General features: G+C 38.9%; 1 protein-coding gene across 1 annotated transcript; it reads left to right on the top strand.

The window, feature by feature from the left end:
* The first annotated feature begins 3295 nt into the window (after positions 1-3295).
* On the top strand, positions 3296-20697 carry GJB7 (gap junction protein beta 7). The gene is made up of 3 exons (XM_045498964.1): positions 3296-3405; positions 18516-18673; positions 18800-20697. Exon 3 carries the CDS (start codon positions 18827-18829, stop codon positions 19688-19690), a length of 864 nt encoding a protein of 287 aa, XP_045354920.1. The 5' UTR covers positions 3296-3405; positions 18516-18673; positions 18800-18826; the 3' UTR covers positions 19691-20697.
* Positions 20698-21315: the final 618 nt, after the last annotated feature.

Below are 21315 nucleotides of genomic sequence, written 5' to 3'. Positions count from 1 at the left end.
CTAGAGGCACATGCAACTATCAACTTTGAGCCCTGTCAAATTCTGAAAGTTTTGAGAGAGCAGTAGCTACACTCATGATAGGTGAAGTTTTTTTCCTTATAAAAACAGTTTCACAAACATTTCTTGGACATGGCAAATGCTTAGAAAGTATTTGATGCTTTAAATGCAAATATTGAAATTGTGAGCCCTTTCAATGACATGGGAGGAGACGTGGTATCTCGATGGGGTCTGGGGCTGTGGCTTGCTGACAGCCAGCTGTGGTGTGGGGCAAATTCTGTATTGCCACTGGGTCCAGAAAGGGCTAATTAAAGAGAGGTTAAAATCAAGGAGGCAATGTTCACATTTTCATTTGAAAAATGTTGAAAACTCATTTTAGATATAGAAATGGAGGGGCGCCTGGGTGGCGCAGTCGGTTGAGCGTCCGACTTCAGCCAGGTCACGATCTCGCGGTCCATGAGTTCGAGCCCCGCTTCGGGCTCTGGGCTGATGGCTCAGAGCCTGGAGCCTGCTTCCGATTCTGTGTCTCCCTCTCTCTCTGCCCCTCCCCCGTTCATGCTCTGTCTCTGTCTCAAAAATAAATAAAAACATTTAAAAAAAATTAAAAAAAAAAAAGATATAGAAATGGTGCTAAAATGTGACCTCTCCTACACCCTTGAGATATTCTGTACCCACGGGGCATTTTACCTTGATCCTTTCCTACATCAGTCAGAAGAGTAATAAATACTTATAGCAGCAGAAGAGACAGCAGCTGAAAGCACAGAGCCCCTCAAACCACTCTTACCAGAACAGGAAACTTCAGAAGCACTTGATATTGCCAACACCAATCATTATTAAGTAATACTTAGTATGTTCCTGGAGTTGTCTTAGGTGCTATAAATCTCCTACAAGCTCCTGGTGTAACTGAGAATTACTTTTTTCCTCATGTAAGGTGTCTTGTATTCACAATGGTACAGAAAAATTGTTCAGAGATGTGCAGCCAAGTTCCCCCCAACATGAAAGGTAACTTTTGTTGTCAATTCTATGCATATGTCTCTCATTTCTGGTACCATTTTTTTTGGACAGGAAATTTCATAATCCAAGGTCAGTGTCGCTTTCAGTAAACAAAGATAATGGTGGCTACCATTTTTTTGAGCAGTTATTATTTCATTTAACCATCATAAGAACACAGAGGTAGGGAATGCCTTTCTATTATGCAAATGAGGAAATGGAGGTTCAGAGAGCTCAAGCATCTTGAGCAAAGCCACAAAGTTAAGTAAAAACTAGACTCAAGATCCCAACTCTGGTTTTTCTGAACTCAGAGTCTGAAACAGAAACAGAGGTGAACAAGGTTTATGGTATTCATTAACTCTTTTTCTAGTTCTGCCTTCTTTTATTTCTCCCCAACCTGGGCTTTGAAATGACGTTATTTCAACAAGACAGCTCACTTTCTGCAGTTTTTATTATGTTTGTTTCTTCTAAATGAACAATGGTGGTGGAAGAATTAAATGTCTTTGTCAAAAGCATAGCCAAAAGTCATGAGTGTAACTGAGAAGGTATAGGGTTCAGCAGACACACTTTGTCCAGAACACACCCCTGTTCCTCTCTCTCATTCCATAAAGATCCATATCCCATATCCCACCTCTTCTATAGAGCCTCTCCTGATTGCTCCCTGCCCCTGGCAATTTCTCCCTCCCCTGGCTTCTGTGTAAGGTGCTACAAGATCCTTGAGCAAGGTCCTTGGGGACCTTTGTGTAGGGAACTGTGAATCCTACCTTTGTTTGGGTTAGTGCTAACGTTACTGGAAGGCTGGGATCCTCTGAATCATTAGTGCTCAAGGATTCAGTAAGGCCTCCCTGAAGGTTGCCCTAAAAACCAACTACCCCAAACCAAGTGCTCCTGGAAGAAGGTGTCTCAGTACAAACAGCTAATGTTTTAAGAGTATGGATAAAGCTTGGTAAGCGCTAATTGTAAACAAAGGAGTGGGAACTGAAAAGGGTGACCGATTCCAGAGACAAGACTCTGGGATCTTACTGTGATAGTAACCCTTTGGAAACTGGGTCACTATTCTGGGATCCTGAGATCTCTGTAAAAACCAAACCAAACCAGATTTGCTTTTGGGGGTATAGAGAGGATTTATCCAGTAATTATCCAGTAATATAATTAATAATGTAAATAGATGATTTTTCAAAATAAACTGCACTCTTCTTTGAATTTTGGATTGAATATATCAATATATGGGATCATTTTAAAGGCCACAAATGCTAAGAGCAGTAAGAGAGAACCTGTACGGAAATTCACATGGTCTGCAGAGGTGGCTATCACAGAGTAAAGGAAAGATCTCTGAGACTTGGCATTCATTCCCAGGTGCTTCCTACACTCTCTATCCTAGCTCTGGGACCTGACACAGGCTGCTCTCTGTGGTTCTGTTTTCTCATCATTAAAATGAAGGCCTTGGGGCACCTGGGTGACTCAGTTGGTGAAGTGCCTGCCTTTGGCTCAGGTCATGATCTCACAGTTTGTGGGTTCAAGCCCCTTGTCAGGCTCTGTGCTGACAGCTCAGAGCCTGGAGCCTGCTTCAGATTCTGTGTCTCCCTCTCTCTCTGCCCTTCCCCCACTCACGTGCTATCTCCCTCCCTCTCAAAAATAAACATTAAAATTTTTTTAAAAAGTAAATAAAATGAAGGCCTTAAACTTCATAAATTTAATATCATTTCCAAATGTGAAATTCTGTTTCTAAGCTATTCTTCTTCCAAGAGAAAAATGATATTTTCATTTCCACATATCTTTAATTGTAACCAAATTTGTACCTAGAAATAAAAAGATAAAGTACTTTCTCTTTCTCCCCTTCTTCCTGCTTCTCCCCTGCTTTCTCTCATCTGTTTGTTATGTACTTACAAAGTGTTTGTTATTGATGCTTTCTGGGTTCGTGAGAGTGATTTTTACTGTGCCTTCTTACTTTCTGGATTGCTAAGAATAGGGTATATGATGTAAAGTTAAAGTAAGTTCATCAAAGATAGACTGACTTAAATTATTCTCTATCAACTCAATCCTTTAAAGAGATGAAAACCTTTCTCTCATTGTTCCAACTTCTTTGTGTAAATAATGACAATGTTTTATAAAAAGAGATGTTCAATGAATTGTGTGTATGTGAATGGCTTTGAATTAGTTTTTCCAGTTTCGATTCTCTTTTAACATATATCGTGAACAGCAGAGACACAAGAGTTCTCATCTAAGTTATGAGCCAAAACAAACGATCAGGTTACACCTGTTTGGCTTATGCTACCTTGGAAACCACTAGACTCCATTTGCCTGAGCTTAAAGCACTAGCTTCCTCTCAGGGAAATAATATAATCAAGTCATGATTTTTTTTAAATCAAATTAACAACTGACTGGATCTCTTCTTAATCTTCACATCTGTGCCAATGGGTAAGTTAAGCTTATTTCTCTTATAATAGGATTTGTTTATGCAAGGGAAGATGGCATTTCTTGTAATTGGGTAGTCATTACCTCTTTCCAAAAAGTTTTGGTGAGAGAAGTAATCCTAACTATTACAAACTAAATGCACCGCTATCCAGTTTTGTGCTGCATCACAGACACCCTTTCTGGATAAACTGCCTCTAAGTAAATGGCCCATTTGGAAAGTGTGAGTGACTTGGGGGCTTTGTGGTTGTGGCCAGGTCAGAGCACCTGGCTTGAGCACAGAATGCGAATGAGTGGAATTTGGGGGCATAGTGGAACAGCCCAGGACCTCTCAGTGGCCCCTTCTGTGCGGCTTCAGGATAACCTTTGCACTGTTCCGAAGAGAGGATCCTCTAAAAATGTCAATATCTTTGTTCATACAGGAAATTAAAATACCTGGCAAGAGGTATATATATATACAGGTGTTGGCCTGGGTGGATACTGTTTTACTCAGCATTGTTCCTGTACCCTCAATGTTGACAATTTATTTTTTTAGTATACTGTTATTTATATGTAATGAGACCTAAAATTAGATGTGAAATAATTTTACATCCACAGGCTAATCTTAGACGTATAGCTCTTAAGCAACTGTATTTACAAAAGAAAAATCAAATATCACAAAACCAATAAAATTAAAATTAATTCAAGTTTAGTGGACAAACGACACGGTTTGGCTAAAATTAAATTACTACTCACTAAGAGAATAAGATACTGACTGCAGAAGCCCAGATTCTTTGAAGCTGTGGACCCACCGTGGGTTGGGTAATGGCTTGTCCCTTGTTCACTTGTCTCCATTCAAACTGCCAGCAGGCTTCATTCATGCTGTGCTGTCAATATGCCTTCACATAGCTTTCTCTTGAGCAGGACCCAACATGTGTTGTTTCTTGGAAGCCCAGATAATGAAAGTTTTGCAACTTGGTTCCAGTATGATTTCAAATACGACATAAATATCAGAGGTTGGCAAATGACCTCTACAAAAGCCAGATAGTAAATAATTTAGGGTTTGAGGGCTGTGCTATCTCTACTGAAACTAGTCAACTCTGCTATTTTAGCATGAAAGCAGCCATAGACCATAGTAGATGAATGGGCATGGCTGTGTCCCCACAAAACTTTATTTACAAAACAGGTGGAAAACTGGATTTAGCCTGCAGGCTGTATAGTTTGCCAAACACTGGTAAATATGAGTACTGAAATACTGTGGCTATGAACTAGTCCTTGGTTATGAATTAGTCATCCAGCATTGTTTTGTTTAAGATCATAAAAACAAAATACAAAATACACACATATAATCTTCTCATAGACCCTTGAGAATCTAATGACAGACCTTCAGGGGTCATGGATCCTGGGTTTAGAAACACTCTGCTTTCGGGATTTTCCAAATAGGCTACTGTTAAAAGTGAAAATGCCTTGTATTCAAATAAGGCATTTTATGGAATTTGCAAGAGTCAGCAGGTGGTGGAAAGAGAATCTGAGAGGAAATTCTATTCTTTAGGGGTTAAATAATTTGTGTACAAGGTAGCACAGAGTTGTTAATGAACCAGAAAATCCAGCCTGATGAGGGGGAGCTGGAGACCAGTCATTCGGGATCTGGGTTCTGCTGCTGAGTTTTCTACTGAGGAGTTTCTCTTACTGAATTTCTGGAGGAGTCTTGCACAAGCCCCTTCTCTGAGTTTCCATTTCTTCATCACTACATTGGGGTCCATACCACAGATGATACCAACCCAGAGGATGGAGGTAAGGGTTACATGAGATGCTGTGAAACTCTTCAGGAACGCTCAAGCACTATCCAAGGACAGGCACTGTTATTACTGAGACGTGAAAGGGGCTGCCTATGAAGCTGACAGCTTTTTCATGTCTTGTCATGGTGGTCTGCAAGGATATTGGAAATCCAGTGCCCCTCAAACTCAACTTGCAAAATAGCACTTTTTAATAACTTCAGAGCAGGACTCCGGCTCCCAGCAGTGCCAGGGCTCCTTAGTGTTTTTGTGCCCATTCAGGGCACAGAGAAGGCATGTGCTTATAGATGGCTGAACCACACAAGTAGTGAAGACTCATGTCAGGAAAGTTGTTGGCATAAAGGTTCGTCCTGTAATAAGTGAAGGACAGGTGGGCTGGTGTTCAGTCCCAAAGGCTCAAAAGCTCAAGTGTATGATTCACCCCAAGTTGAATCAGCTTTAAGGGATTCATTAACCAAACCCAGAGGAGCCTGATTTATAAGGCACCTCTCCAGGGACTGGAACTCTTGTATGTAATCTCAGGAGAATATCCTTGCACAGTTTAAGGAATCTCCTCAGCAAGAAAATTATTACTCAGAGGTTGCTTGGTTATTTGGAAGAATGAGAATCAAATGATTGTAACAGACATTTAATCTAGGATGTAGAAAAGTCACATTATTAATTATCCTTGCTGCTACTATATGGTTATTGTAACTCATTTTCTCAACCCAAAACTTGTATATGTTCTCATTAGTTCTGACATCAGCTTAGCATGCTTGCAATAGGGTTATTCCAGAAAATCCAGAATCCTTGGTTGCAGAAGAAAATGATGGAGTATTTTACACATGTACAGATAATATTTTCCCTGTATATAGACTGATGTAGACATTGAGAAGGTCTATGTGGTTTCTGTTCACGTATCATTCACACAGAGCTCTACTCTTCTGCTAAACTTTGCTTCCATATCATTATGCCAGTGCAGGACCACATGGTTGATTAGCTTCTATCCATTTTACTCAGGTACCCTCTGGTTGTGGGGAACTATATGGGAAAATAAGTTTCTAATTCTCACCTTTATGTTTGAGGTCTTACATAATTTTACACCTTTATCTCTACTAACGTTCTAGTATTTTCCAGCTCCCAGGAATATGGGACAGATGGTCTCTTTGGGATAGGTTTCTTCTACAAATTGGTAATCCTTTCCCATGAGGGTTTTTACTCATTTCACACTCAAAGGAGGTATTTGTCTCCAAATTCTGAGTTACTTAATTTAGTCTGACTATGCTCTCCACCCAGGATGTCACATTTTATGGAGGCCTGTGATTGTATTCTTCATGGTGTTGTTGTTGTTTGATCAGTTAGTAGAAACTTAGTATAGTTGGTGGAAGATTTTTAGTCAAGTCTTTTTGGGTCCTTCAACTTTCACTAAGTTCATAATGATGATATTTAAATTCATATTTGTTATATATCAGATGATATCCTAACTACTTCAAATGAACTCATTCATTTGTATCTATTTACTCATAGCTATACTAATGCAAGTTCCTTCTAAGAGAGTAGACTGTGATGTGTACAAATTTATTTCCTCTATGTATTCTTTTGGTTGTGACTCTGAAATATGTGGCACACAGGGGATAGTTATTTTAAATTTGACATTTACAGGGGCGCCTGAGCAGCTCAGTATGTTAAGCATCCAACTCTTAATCTCATGGTCAGTTGTGAGATCAAGCCCTGCATTGGGCTCCACGCTAAGCATGGAGCCTACTTAAGATTTTCTCTCTCTTCCCTGCTGTGCCCCTCTCCCCTGCTTGCACTCTCTTTTTCTCAAAAAAAAAATTTTTTTTTTACATTTACACATTTTTCTCCAAAGTCTGCATTTTGATGATTAGATCTCTGCCATGAAGATAAGAGTTAAAACAATTCATCAATGTTACTAGGGCCTTCCAACTCCTCATTACAATAGTGCATGTGCACGTGTGCACCCACACACATTTCATTTGGGATTTTTAACGGAATTATGAAATACTTGAATCAATCAACACTGATGCCAATCCTGAAAAAAAAAAAAAAACCCTTGCTGTAATTTTAACATTTGAATTTGTTGAGTAAATAGGAATGAATGGATATTTTCTATTAATATTAGTATTAAGTATAATAGCAAAGTGATATGAAAATTACTTTAATTTCTCATCTTTCAGCTCAGTTTTCTTAACGTGGTCAATGGAAAGAATTACGGCCCTCAAAGACTGTATGAGTGACTTATTCTATGTCGAAGAGCAAAAAAATTTGAAACTGAATATTTCACCTGAGAGTCAACATTCAACTTTGCTATTTCTTTCTTTTCTTATGTGTGTGTGTGCTTTATGAAATTCTTATATTTCATCTTGATTTATATTCACAACAAACCTCATGAAGTCAGCTTGGAGAATATCAGTACCCCCCTTTACAGATGGGGAAACTGAACCCTCCCAAGAGTGAACTTCTTGTTTATAGTGACATAGCATGGAACAGCCCACTCCAAAGGTGCCATGTAACCTGGCTGGACCTCCTTTTCCAACCTCATCTCAGGCCATCCATCCCTAATTCACTGAGGTCTAGTCACATGGGCCTTCTGTTCCTCAAATTCATTCTGTCCAGCCATTCCATTTTCCTAGGATGTTCTTCCTCATATCTTCATGTAGAGCTGACTCCTTGTCTCTTGGGGCTCGATCCAAAGGTTACCACATCAGAGAGGCCTCCCATGGCCAACTGAAAGAAGCTCTCCTGGACCCATCATAATTACATTACTCTACTTGTGCTTCTTCACAGCTTTCATCATTATCTGATATTATCTTATGCATTTGTTTCTTGTTTGTTTCTCTCACTCCCTAGAATATAAGCTCCTTGAGAGCGAGGTCCTTCTCTACCTAGCTTGCTCTTGCACCTAGAGCATATATTTGTCATAATTTCTAATTGCATATTTAGGTAACTAAAAAAAAACATACCTATTTAACCTCTATGCTGTAAGTTTTTGAGAGAAGGAACGCTGCCTATTTTGTTTACTGCTGTGCAACACAGATTAGGCACCTACAACGTTGCTGTTTCTTTAGCTACATGCAGCTAATAAACATTTACTAAACAGCCACTTTATGCTAAGTACTTTGGAGTATACAAAACAAGTAACAAACATGGTCTTAAGGCATGTTAAAGCAAGGCATAAGGTTCTTTGGTGAGAAACACCAAAGTCTATATGAGAGCCACCAAGGGCTAAAATATGTGCTAAGGCTTAAGGGCTACAAATATGAAGAGAGAAAAATCACAACTTGGAAGGCAATAGTGAGGTAGGGCAGGGAGGAGGGAGGAACAGCATGAGCAAGTGCATGGAGATGAGAAGAACATGAGGCCTTGAGACAGGAAGACATAGGTAGGTGGGTGGGAGGATGAGCCATCTGACCAAAGTGGGTATTGGTGAATGTTGGTAGACACAAGAGTGTAAGATCTTGAACATGAAGGTGAGACTCGGAAACTTATTCCAGAAGTCTCATGGAAGCTAGAGAGTATTCCCAAGCAGAAGAATAACAGGATGGAAACAGCATTCCACTCTAGCAGTCAAAAGCGTGGAGTGGATTTTAGGAGAAAGTCTGGGGGTATCTCCCACTTGCTTTTCTTGCAGAAATGAAGCAAGATGGTCTGAATCTCAGGTCCATCCAGAAGTTACAGGAAGTGAGGACCTCAGAGCAGACTGCATAGTTTTGTGGAGAACATAGCAACTTAATTAAGGTGGAGATAGAGAGGCTGGGTATAAGGAGAAGAATGATTGAGTTTTCCAAATGTTTCTGAGCTTTAGAGCAAGCTGTGTTCCCATTTGTTACTGAATTTTGCACTGTTACTTAGGCACTGAGTACACAACAGAGAACAATCAAAGTACTTGTTTAGGTTGCCACATAAAATATAGATTGTCCAGTTAATTTTGAATATCAGATAACTAATGGATACTTTTTGGGGTGCCTGGGTGCGTCAGTCAGTTAAGCCTCCGACTTCAGCTGAGGTCATGATTTCATGGTTCGTGGGTTTGAGCCCTGCATCAGGCTCCGTGCTGACAGCTCAGAGCCTGGAGCCTGTTTCAGATTCTGTGTCTCCCTCTCTCTCTGCCCCTCCCCAACTTGTGCTCTGTCTCCCTCTGTGTCAAAAATAAATAAACATTAAAAGTAATTAAGAAAAAATAATGGAATACTTTTTCAGTTTAAGTAATCCTGAATATTGGATGTCACAGTAAGAAATTATTCATTGTTTATCTGAAATTCAAATTTAACTGGACAGCCTACATTTTATTTGCTTGCTCAATCTGGCATCCCTAGTCCTTTCTCTTATAGAACACACAGTATCTTCAGATATTAGTCATATAAATAAGTGATTATAAGTTATAAATGGCACGAACGAAAGATGCCAATATTGTAAACAAGAATACCAAAGAAGACTAATTTAGATTGGTGGGGTCACAAAAAGCCTCTCTCATTCAGGTGAGGGAGACAAGATCATCTCAGGTAGGAGGAACAAAATGGATGTAGGATCTAAAGGAGGAAATGAAAGGAGAGGAGCATGCCTGGAATTCACTGTACCTTGGGGATGTGCAAGATGAGGTTGGAGAGACAGGCAAGGGCACCACTATGCAACGCTTCATCGTTTGGTAAATATTTGCCCTTTTTTTTCCTACCCTAAGTGCAATGGGAAGTCGGGTTAGAGGTTTAAGCAGAGAAATGATAGAACGAGATGATATATTCTCCATTTTGTTTTCATTATTATTTTTAATTTTTTAATGTATATTTCTATGTGCACTTTTTCAAATTTTTATTTAAATTCTAGTTAGTTAACATATAGTGTAATATTGAACTTAGTGATTCATCACTTACATATAATACCCAGTTCTCATCATAAAAAATGCTCTCCCTAATACCCATCACCCATCTAGCCCATCCCATGCCCATCTCTCCTCCACCAACCCTCAGTTTGTTCTCTATAGTAGACAGTCTATTATGATTTGCTTCCCTCTTTCTTTTTTTCCCCCTTCCCTTATGTTCATCTGTTTTGTTTCTTAAATTTCACATATGAGTGAAATCATACGGCATTTGTTTTTCTCTCACTCACTTGTTTTACTTAGCATAATACATTCTAGCTCCATCCACATCCTTGCAAATGGCAAGATTTCACTTTCTGATGACTGAGTAATATTCCTTTGTGTATATATATCACATATTCTTTATCCATTCATCAGTCAATGGACATTTGGGCTCTTTCCATAATATGGCTATTGTTGATAATGCTGCTATAAACATCAGAGTGCATGTTCCCCTTTGAATGTGTATTTTTGTATCCTTTGGGTAAATACCTAGTAGTGCAATTCCTGGTCATAAGGTAGTTCTACTTCTAACTTTTTGAGGAGCCTCCATACTGTTTTCCAGAGTGGCTATACCAGTTTCCATTCCCACCAACAGTGTAAGAGGGCTCCTCTTTTTCTGCATCTCACCAACATCTGTTGTTTCCTGTGTTGTTCATTTTAGCCATTCTGATAGGTGTGAGGTGGTATCCCATCGTTGTTATGATTTGATTTCCCCGATGATGAGTGATGTTGAGCATCTTTTCATGTGTCTGTTAGCTATCTGAATGTCTTCTTTAGAAAAAATGTCTATTCATGTCTTCTGTCCATTTCTTAACTGGGTTATTTGTTTTTTGGGTGTTGACTTTGATAAATCTTTTATAGATTTTGGATACTAACCCTTTATCAGATATGTCATTTGCAAATACCTTCTTCCATTCTGTAGGCTGCTTTTTAGTTTTGTTGGTTGTTTCCTTTGCTGTGTAGAAGCTTTTTATCTTGATGCAGTCCCAGCAATTCAAGTTTGCTTTTGTTTCCCTTGCCTCCAATGATGTGTCTAGTAAGATGTTGCTATGGCCGAGGTCAAACAGGTTGCTGCCTGTGTTCTTCTCTAGGATTTTGATGGTTTCCTGTCTCACATTTAGGTCTTTAATCCATTTTGAATTTGTTTTTGTGAATGGTGTAAAAAAGTGGTCTAGTTTCATTCTTCTGCATGTTGCTGTCCAGTTTTCCCAACGTTATTTGTTGCAGAGACTGTCTTTTTTTCCATTGCATTTTCTTTCCTGCTTTGTCAAAGATTAGTTGACCATATAGCTTTGGGTACTTTTCTGGGTTTTCTGTTCTGTTGACTGATCTATGTGTCTGTTTTTGTGCTAGTACCATACTTTTTTTTATATTAAATATAATTTATTGTCAAATTGGTTTCCATACAACACCCAGTACTCATCCCAACAGGTGCCCTCCTCAATGAGTACCATACTGTCTTGATGACTATAGCTTTATAATACAGCTTGAAGTCTGGAATTGTGATGCCTCCAGCTTTGTTTTTCTTTTTTAAGATTGCTTTGGCTATTCGGAGTCTTTTGTGGTTCCACACAAATTTTAGGATTGTTTGTTCTAGCTTTGTGAAAAATGTTGGTGGTATTTTGATAAGGATTGCATGTAATATATAGATTGCTTTGGATAGTATAGATATTTTAACAGTGTCTGTTTTTCAATTCATAAGCATGGAATGTTTTTCAATTTCTTTGTGTCCTCTTCAATTTCTTTCATAAGTGTTCTATAGTTTTCAGAGTACAGATCTTTTACCTCTTTGGCTAGGTTTATTCCTAGGCATCTTAGGATGTTTGGCGCAATTGTAAACAGGATCAACTCTTTGATTTTTCTTTCTGCTTCTTCATGATTGGGTATAGAAATGCAACACATTTCTGTATGTTGATTTCATATCTTGCAATTTTGCTGAATTCATGTATCAGTTCTAGCCATTTTTTGGTGGTCTTTAAGGCTTTCTACAGAAAGTATCATGCCTTCTGCAAATAGTGAAAGTTTGACTTCTTTCTGATATAATCTCCATTTAATTTATTTACAAAATTTTTAAAGTGTATTTATTTATTTTGAGAGAGAGCGTGCACAAGCAGAGTAGTAGCAGAGAGGGGGGGAGAGAAAGAACCTTCAGAAAGCTCTGCGAGGTCAGCTCTGAGCCCGACGAGGGACTCAAACTCACGAACCATGAGATCATGACCTGAGCCCAAATCAAGAGTTGCATGCTTACCAACTGAGCCACCCAGGCACCCCTATAATTTCCATCTTATTTTTTTTATGTTTATTTATTTTTGAGAGAGAGAGAGAGAAAGACAGAATATGAGTGAGGGAAAGGCAGAGACAGAGGGAGACACAGAATACGAAGCAGGCTCCAGGCTCTGAGCTGTCAGGCACAGAGCCTGACACAGGGCTCGAACCCATAAACTGTGAGATCACGACCTGAGCCGAAGTTGGACGCTTAACTGACTGAGCCACCCAGACACCCCTATAATCTCCATTTTATTTTATTTTTTAATTTTTTTTTTAATTTTTTTTTCAACGTTTATTTATTTTTGGGACAGAGAGAGACAGAGCATGAATGGGGGAGGGGCAGAGAGAGAGGGAGACACAGAATCGGAAACAGGCTCCAGGCTCTGAGCCATCAGCCCAGAGCCCGACGCGGGGCTCGAACTCACAGACCGCGAGATCGTGACCTGGCTGAAGTCGGACGCTTAACCGACTGCGCCACCCAGGCACCCCTATAATCTCCATTTTAAATGTTAATCTAGTTATTGATGGAAAACAGGTTGGATGAGGTCAAGAATGAGAAAAGGGGAGACAGATAAGAAGCTTTTATGGTATACCAGGCAAGAGATGAGGAAGGTTTGGATTAGGGTGGAAGCAGTGTAGATGAAAGAGTGAAAATTTGGGGGATATATTTCAAAGGTAGAAACTTTTGGCTTGAATATAGATTGGATGTGGGGTTTGGAGTAGGGAGAAGGTGAAAAACAACTTCAAAGTTTCTGGCTCAATGCTAGTTGCATGGTGGTACAATCTACTGAGGTAGAGAACACTGGAGGAGGGGCCGTGCTTTTGCAGGGAGATGGAGGGTGGAGTAAGCAACACCATGAGTTCACTTTCAAACATTTTGAATTTATGAGATGACATCCTAGCAGAGATGATAAGGAGACAGGTGTGGACTGGACATACGTAATTTTTGGAGTTATAGACACATACATAGAGGTAAGAGAGATTGAAAAGGATTCACCACATGATTTTCTTACATAGTAACCTTGCAGATATGGTTTGATTTGTAAACATTCATTCTATAAATGCAACTGCAATAGCTCTCTGATTTATTAGTGTTTATTTTTTATTAGATCTTTCAGATTTAATTTTGTACATTCTTATTGGAAAAAATATGGACAACAAAAATCATAAAAAATAAAATCATATAAGAACTTATTTCACTGATGAGTATTATATTTATTATATTATATTACTATTCTTCCTTTTGTCCCTGTTTCTACTCCCTATACAACACAGTTCTCCTAAAATGTTCAGGCTATTTGGACCCCTATTGTTTCCTTCTATTCTAAATAGTTTCCTTCCACCTACTTTTTGGGGAAACTTTATTCATTGTGGTAAAATACATATGACATAAAATTTTCCATTTTAATCATTTTTCAGTGCACAATTCAGTGGCATTAATTACATGATTTGTATTGTACAACCATCAGCACTATTTCCAAAACTTTTTCAACCCCAAACAAAATTTGTAACTACTAAGCAAAAGCTCACCATTCTTTCTTCCTTTCTTCCTTTCTTCCTTTTTTCCTTCCTTCCTTCCTTCCTTCCTTCCTTCCTTCCTTCCTTCCTTCCTTCCTTCCTTCCTTCCTGTCCCTGGTAGTCTCTAATCTACTTTCTATCTCTATGAATTTCCCTGTTTTACTGTTCTAGAGACTTCATACAAGTGGAATCACACAATATTTGTCCTTTTGTATCTTACATATTTTATTACCGTAATGTCTTCAAAGTTCACTCTCACTGTAGCATGGGTCAGAACTTCATTAACTGACTAATATTCCTTTGTATGTGTATACCACATTTTGCATATTCATTCTTGATGTAACTTGGGTTGTTTCCCACATGTTGGCTATTGAGAATAATGTTGTGATGAAAACTGTCATACAAATATCTCTTTGAGTTCCTATTTCCAATTTTGGGGTATATATCTAGAAGTAGAATTGCTGGGTCAGATGGTAATGCTATGTTTAGCTTTTTGAGGAACTGCCAAACAGTTTTCCACAGTGGCTGCCCCACTTTACATTCCCACCAGCTTTGTACAAGAGTTCCAATTTCCCCACATCCTTGCCAACACTTGTTATTTTATATTTTAAAAACTATACCCATCTTAGTAAGTACTGTAGCTTTTTTTAAACATTAAAAACAAATTTATTTTAGAAATAAAGAGCATGAGCAGGGGAGGGGAGAGAGAGGAAAGGAGAGGGAGGGAGGGGGAGAGAGGGAGAGAGGAAGAGAGGGAGAGAAAGAGAGAGAGAGAGAGAGAGAGAGAGAGAGAGAGCCTGATGCAGAGTCTGATCCCACGACCCTAATATCATAACCTGAGCTGAAATCAAGAGTTGGACACGCAACCGACTGAACACCCAGGCGCCCCTTCTTATAGCTTTGATTTGCATTTTCCTAATGACTAATGACGTTAAGCATCTTTTCACCTATGGATTGGCCATTTGTATATCTTCTTTGGAGATATATGTATTCAAATCTGTTGTCCATGTTTGAGTTATCTTTTGTTGTTGAGTTTTAGCAGTTCTTTACGTATTCTGGATATTAAAACTTACCAGACTCCATTTTTAATTTAGATAAAATGTTTGGGGGAAATCTTCAATTCCCAAAATTATTCATGATATTGGCAATATTGAATATTTTACTTTCTGAAAATATTTAATTAATTGAATTTTCCAAATGAAATTCCTGTGCACTTAACTGCTAGTTCTCAAGAGAAAAGAGAAAGTCATAGGAAAATTGGTACATTAGAATTGGCAAGTAGAAACTCTTTAAAAATTGGGAGTAATCCATAGTGACTTAAGAAAAGGGATAAATTAAAGACCTTTATTAAAAATAAAGAGACAATATGAATTATTATTAAAAGATAAACATGATGAGCTAATGACTTCAAATTAATGACTGCTTTCAAATGCTTAAAGGGCTATTATATAAAGATTCCTAACTTATCCACCTTCTGAGGAAAAAAGTTAGAGAAAAAAACATACTAACTTGCAATTGGAAAGCCTTCCAACTTGATACCAAGAAAAGGCTTTTAATGACAAAATAATAATAATAATGCTTACTGATCACTACCATGTGTCAGACTCTGTTTTGAGCCCCACGTGATTAGTACTATTATCATCACAGCTGAACTTGGGCTTGAACCCATGGAGTTCAATGCTGTACCCAGGCTCTTATCTGCTATACTAAACCACCTTTGTTAAAACTGGACTAATATTAGAACACCTTTCCCTCCTAAGAAAAGCCACTGCCTTTCTATCAGCAGAGAATTTCAAAATAGGATAGACATTTATCAGTCAAATGAAATTCATGATTCTTACACATTTGATGGTGTCAGTCTTCTAACTCTATTCAAACAGCAGTTTCTTTCTTACTGCTTTTCTTTTAGCAAAACAGTCTGGATCTACTCTTGCCTTCCTCCCTTTTCTAAAATGACCAGCAGGGTACTTTCAAATGTTTTGTAACATTACATAAATATCCTTTTAAATAATATGGACAAATGCCCAATGACACATGTTGTAGGAAAACATAATACCTTTTGTTTTCCCTTTTTAATCTTTGGGACTTTGTTTTAATAATTCATGGAGACATTAACCTTTCAGGTGGATTTGAAACTCCTTTTTATTTAATACAATTTTGTTTGTGTTCTGAAAACCCAAGGACATTGAAGTATTTATTCCCTGCTCAATAGATCACTGTGTACATGTATGTTTGTTTTCTCTGAAAACATCTCTTAACCTTCATACATCTCCTCAGGGCTTTTGTGTGTGGGCTTGCTACATATTGTTTCCCCTGTAAGAGGTAATGTGCCATGCTCCAACAGGTGTGCTTCTATTAACAATATCCCAATTTTCTTAACCTCCTCATTCCTCTCACATGATCATTTCCATGATACTCTTTCAGCTGAGTTAGAGAGAAAGCAAAAGGTAATTAATTTTTGTAATAGAAAACAAGAACTAAAATGGCAAGAATTTCACCTAAGAAATCACAAAGTATATTAGTGGCAGACCTGGAGCTCTAGCCCACATCTTCTGATTATAGCAGAGAGTTATGAGAAGTGGTTTTCACTTGGAGAGATTCTGTCTCATCTCCACAGGGTACATTTGGAAATGTCTGGAGACATTTTTAGTTGTCCAAAATGGGGAGGTGGTGCTACTGGCATCTAGCTTGTAGAGGCGAGAGATTCTGCTAAACAACCTACAAGGCATAGGATAGCTGCTCCAACAAAGAATTATCCAGCCCCAAATATCAATGGTGCCACCGTTGAGAAGCTCTGTTTTAGAGTGATGGAAATTAGATTTGAACCCTCTGCATCTTATTTTGTGACCTTGGGAAAGTGGCTTCATTTTTCAGAATGTGCTTTCTCATCTGAAAGAACAAAACATCCACCACCATAAACAAACAAACCAAACCAACCAACCGACCAACAAAACAAACAAAACCCCCACTCTCCAGGGTAGTTGGGAGAGACCAACTCAAAAGCACTGAACAGAGTATGCTGTGTATATAATGGGCTCAACAAACATAAATCAGGGAATCCAATTATAAGAAAAGATGGAAGCGGAGTGTGCCAGAAAGACAACATCACTGAAATGAAAAAGGCTCCCTAGTTTCCTTTCAACTTTTATATAGAAAAGGGCAAAAGAGATGGAGAGAGGTACAAGATAATTAAACAGCATCAAGGACATATTAGGAGGAGAGGGAAAGAGATGGTAAGACTGGAAATAGAAAGCTGTGAGAAGGCTGTACAGGTGAGAGAGATTTTAGCAGTGACCTGGAGATGAATTTGAGAGATATTTGGAGGGAGGAACCAGAAGAATTTTGTGAGTAATTAAGAAGGGTCATAAAAGGGGCACCTGTGTGACTCGATTAAGTGTCTGACTCTTGGTTTTGGCTCAGGTCATGAGCTCACCATTCCTGAGTTTGAGCCCCGTGTTGGGCTCTGCACTGGCAGCATGGAATCTTCTTGGAATTCTCTCTCTCTCTCTCTCTCTCTCTCTCTCTCTCTCTCTCTCTCTCTCCCTCCCTCCCTCTCTCCCCCTCTCTCTGCTGCTCCCCTGCTTGTACTCTCCTCACCCCTCTCTCTCAAAATAAGTAAATAAATATTTAAAAAAATTTTTAAAGGGTCATAAGAGAGAGAGGTCCAGGATGAATATGAGATTTCCAACTTGGGTGCTTGGGTATTGGTGATGCCATTAAGCAATAAAATCAAAGAGCAGAGCAGATAATAAATTCATCTATAGATACTTCAAGTTTGAGAGGCCTGTGGCATATTTAAATGATAACCAAGAGGCAGTGAGATATGGAAATCTGGTGAGAAGCCAAATATTTGAGAGTCAGAAATCTGAAAATGGTAGATGAATCCCTGGGAGTGAATGAGATTTTCTAGGGAGAGCATATGGAGTAAGAAAAGAGCAGAGGACAGAGCTTTTACGAATTAGACAAAGAAAACTAAGATGGTACAATCAAGAGAATCAGAACAATAGAAAGAGAAGATAGAAACAATGGAAAGAAGATGATCCTGGATGTCAAGGCTCAAAGAGTTTCAAGAACACAAGAGCAGGCAACAGTATCATAGAAAAATTAAGTGAGATCCAGAGTGTCCAGAAGATTTGGCAGGTCAGTGGTAGTGCTAATTTTAGCATGCAATGATGAGCAGAAAAACTAGACTCAGTGAGTTGAAGAGTTAAATGATAGTTGTAATAGTAGAAATAAGGGATAAAACTTAAGCACATTTATATGCTGAGATGAAGGAACCAGTGAAAGTTGAAGATACAGAAGCAGGGAAAATGGATAAATCAAGAGTGGGGTGTAGAGTTGGAATGATCATTTTGAGGCAAGATGAGGCTGACCCCTCCCTCTAAACTGTGTAGAGCATATTAAGTTGGGCATTGATGTAAGTAGACCTGCAGGGGTGAGGAAACATGAGTTTGAAGAAGTTCATATTGGAGACCCTCACTTTTCACTATGGGACTGTAGGTGAGCCCAGTTGTTGGTATGGGATATGGGACACAGGACATGAGAGGAGCTAGGGGAAGGAAATAACCTTTAAGGATTGGGGAGGGGCATTAACAAACTAGAGAAAGTGAGTAGAGATTACAATTTCAAGAAGCTGGTATGTGAAGGGTATTTCAAGGTGCCAATGTCACCTTGGGATTCATATCTATTTTTTTTTCTAGATCACTAACAGAACCCATCCATCCTTAGAAGCAATAAGCTGGAAGGATTTGTTTGAAAATGAGATAGTGTGTGTGGGATCACCAACTAAATTCCAAACTTAACTGGGCAAGGAATCAATTACATCTGTGGACCAATTGTGTCATCTCCTTGTATGAATGTGAGTCCTCAACAACCAGAGTTGAAATTCGACTTTATCGTCCATAATTCATAATCAAGTAAGACAGTGGAAATGATCAATAAAATGAAAATAAATGAATCTTGATGAAATTGTTTTCTTTTGCAGAATCTTACCTTATTTTGAGCCTAAGCCATGAGTTGGATGTTCCTCAGAGACCTCCTAACTGGAGTAAATAAATACTCAACTGGAATTGGGCGGATTTGGCTGGCTGTTGTGTTCATCTTCCGTTTGCTGGTCTACACGGTGGCAGCAGAGCATGTGTGGAAAGATGAGCAGAAAGAGTTTGAGTGCAACATTAAACAGCCTGGTTGCGAAAATGTGTGTTTTGATCACTTCTTCCCCATTTCCCAGGTCAGACTTTGGGCCTTACAGCTGATCATGGTCTCTATGCCTTCACTTCTTGTGGTTCTACATGTAGCCTGTTGTGACAGTAGAGAGAAAAGGCATAGAAAGAAACTCTATGTCAGCCTAGGTGTGATGGATGGGGGTCTGTGGTACACTTACCTGATCAGTCTCATTGTTAAAACTGGTTTTGAAATTGGCTTCCTGGTTTTATTTTACAAGCTGTATGATGGCTTTAGTGTTCCGTACCTTATGAAGTGTGATTTGAAGCCTTGTCCCAACACTGTGGACTGCTTCATATCCAAACCCACCGAGAAAACGATCTTCATCTTCTTCTTGGTTATTACCTCATGCCTGTGCATTGTGTTGAATTTCATTGAACTGAGCTTTTTGGTTCTCAAGTGCCTTATTAAGTGCTATCTCCAAAAACACTCTAAGACATTCAAGTCTTCAGAGTGTGAGTGCCACAACCTCAGATACGTTGAATATGGTGGGATAGGGGCTCCTCCCCTGCTCCAGAATTGCCACTCAGACTCAGCCATAAGCACACTGCATACCCCTGAACCCCCTCCCTCCCGAGGTAAAACAAAACTGCTTTGTGATACACAAGAGGGTTGGCAAGGAGAATCTGCATCCTTCCTAAGCAAGACCTAAGCTGTGTTGGAAAGCAAAGGATGTCAGGCTTAATGTCATTTGGGAAAAATTTTTAAAAAATTTTCAGTATGTGCTCAGTTGTACACACTAGACAGTGATCTCATTGTCATAGGGTTCAAGTGGATATGTGAGTTGTGTTTGAATAGTTAATTGCAAACTAATCTGAAAAAAATCCAGTGAACGGCATTCTCTTAAACGCTTAGATCTGTCACCTGGAAAATATAGAAAGTGACATTTCTGACAAACGTGATGGCTTCCAAGCTGAGGTTGAGGCATTGGCAATCTTTCCAAAGTGGCAGCCAAGGCTCCCCTCACTCAGCTCTACACAATCTTTGCAGAGAAAGAGCATGGTGAGGGCATAGTAGCAGGTAGCCAAGGCAAACAGAAGCACACTCAGTGAGAAGGCCTGGCCCGGGGAAATGACCACAAAGCCCAGGCCTCTGCAGTTTAGGTCTCCCTGGATATAAATGGACTAGGGGAGAGGGAAGAAAGCCATAATTTGTGGTTTCCAAGTTAATACAAATATTACTGGGGACATGTCCCACTTAAGCCTGAACCTAGCAGATACCTGAAAGGGTCACTCCAGTCATACCAGAAGGCAGGTCCCACCAACTACAAAGACAGGGAGCAGGTAGGACCCAGAAAAGGAACATACCCACTTGATAATTACTTAACCCTTCTCTTTTAACCACTGAACATTGAATACTTTGTAAGTTTCTGTATTTATTGGACCTTTTTACGATCAGGAATTCACAGTGTGTTATACAATATGTCATAGTTTGCCTACAATTTACTAGTACATCTCTCTCTAGAATGGATAATAAAATGTGTACTATGCTGTTACATTGGTTTGAAAAATGTAAAAAAAAAATAAGGATGCTTATTATTACTTTATTTGGAGCCTAGCTCTTTCTTATTTAAAAAAAAATCATATATTATCTTTGTATTTAACACTCTAACAGACGTGCATTTCTCCAGAATAAAAATGCAGTGGTTTTGTTGTGTTATTTGGCTGTCCTTGATATTGTTACTTGACTGCACGGGTACAATTATTCTGTGAAATAAAACTTTTCTGACAATTTTAGAGCAGGACTTGCAGCCCTGCTTGATAAAAATAGTTCAGAAATCATTCTTGTCCACTGGGAATTTTTTTAATGAGAAATCAGTGCATAAAAATGTAATTTTAACTGAAACTGATTATGTCATGTCTTCCATGGCCCTGCCCTCTTCAGCATAAAGTCACTACAATTCATGCAGGTTTTCCCCTTCTTTCAATTTATATCCCAGATCCCTCACTGCTGCACTCCTGAGCTTACATTTATTTGACATGAAAACAGCCAATCTTTGCAAATGCAGGTAACCACTAAAGGATTTAAAGGAATATAAACACATGTTTTTGACAGTGATGGGGGTTAAAGAGGTTTGAGATTTTTGAGGCCCTCATCATGGCATAAAATCTAGAAAATAGGGTTTTAGTGCACAGAAGTGAAATGGAGGCAAGATGATTTTTCCCTTTAAGTTTGTAGCCAAAAATATTTTTGAGGAGCTCAGACTTCACATCAGTTATGACCAGTGCTGCTGTAGGGAAAAGGATTGGTGGGACATGTGCATTTTTTGCTCTTTCC

This window comes from Leopardus geoffroyi, chromosome B2 (genome assembly GCF_018350155.1).
Source record: "Leopardus geoffroyi isolate Oge1 chromosome B2, O.geoffroyi_Oge1_pat1.0, whole genome shotgun sequence".
NCBI lineage: Eukaryota > Metazoa > Chordata > Mammalia > Carnivora > Felidae > Leopardus > Leopardus geoffroyi.
The sequence above is the reverse complement of the archived record's forward strand: the minus strand, read 5'-3'. Positions and strand labels throughout refer to the sequence as shown.

What these genes read in the sequence shown, in the direction of transcription:
- GJB7 (XM_045498964.1), top strand. Translation starts at nt 18,827, where the DNA reads ATGAGTTGGATGTTCCTCAGAGACCTCCTAACTGGAGTAAATAAATAC.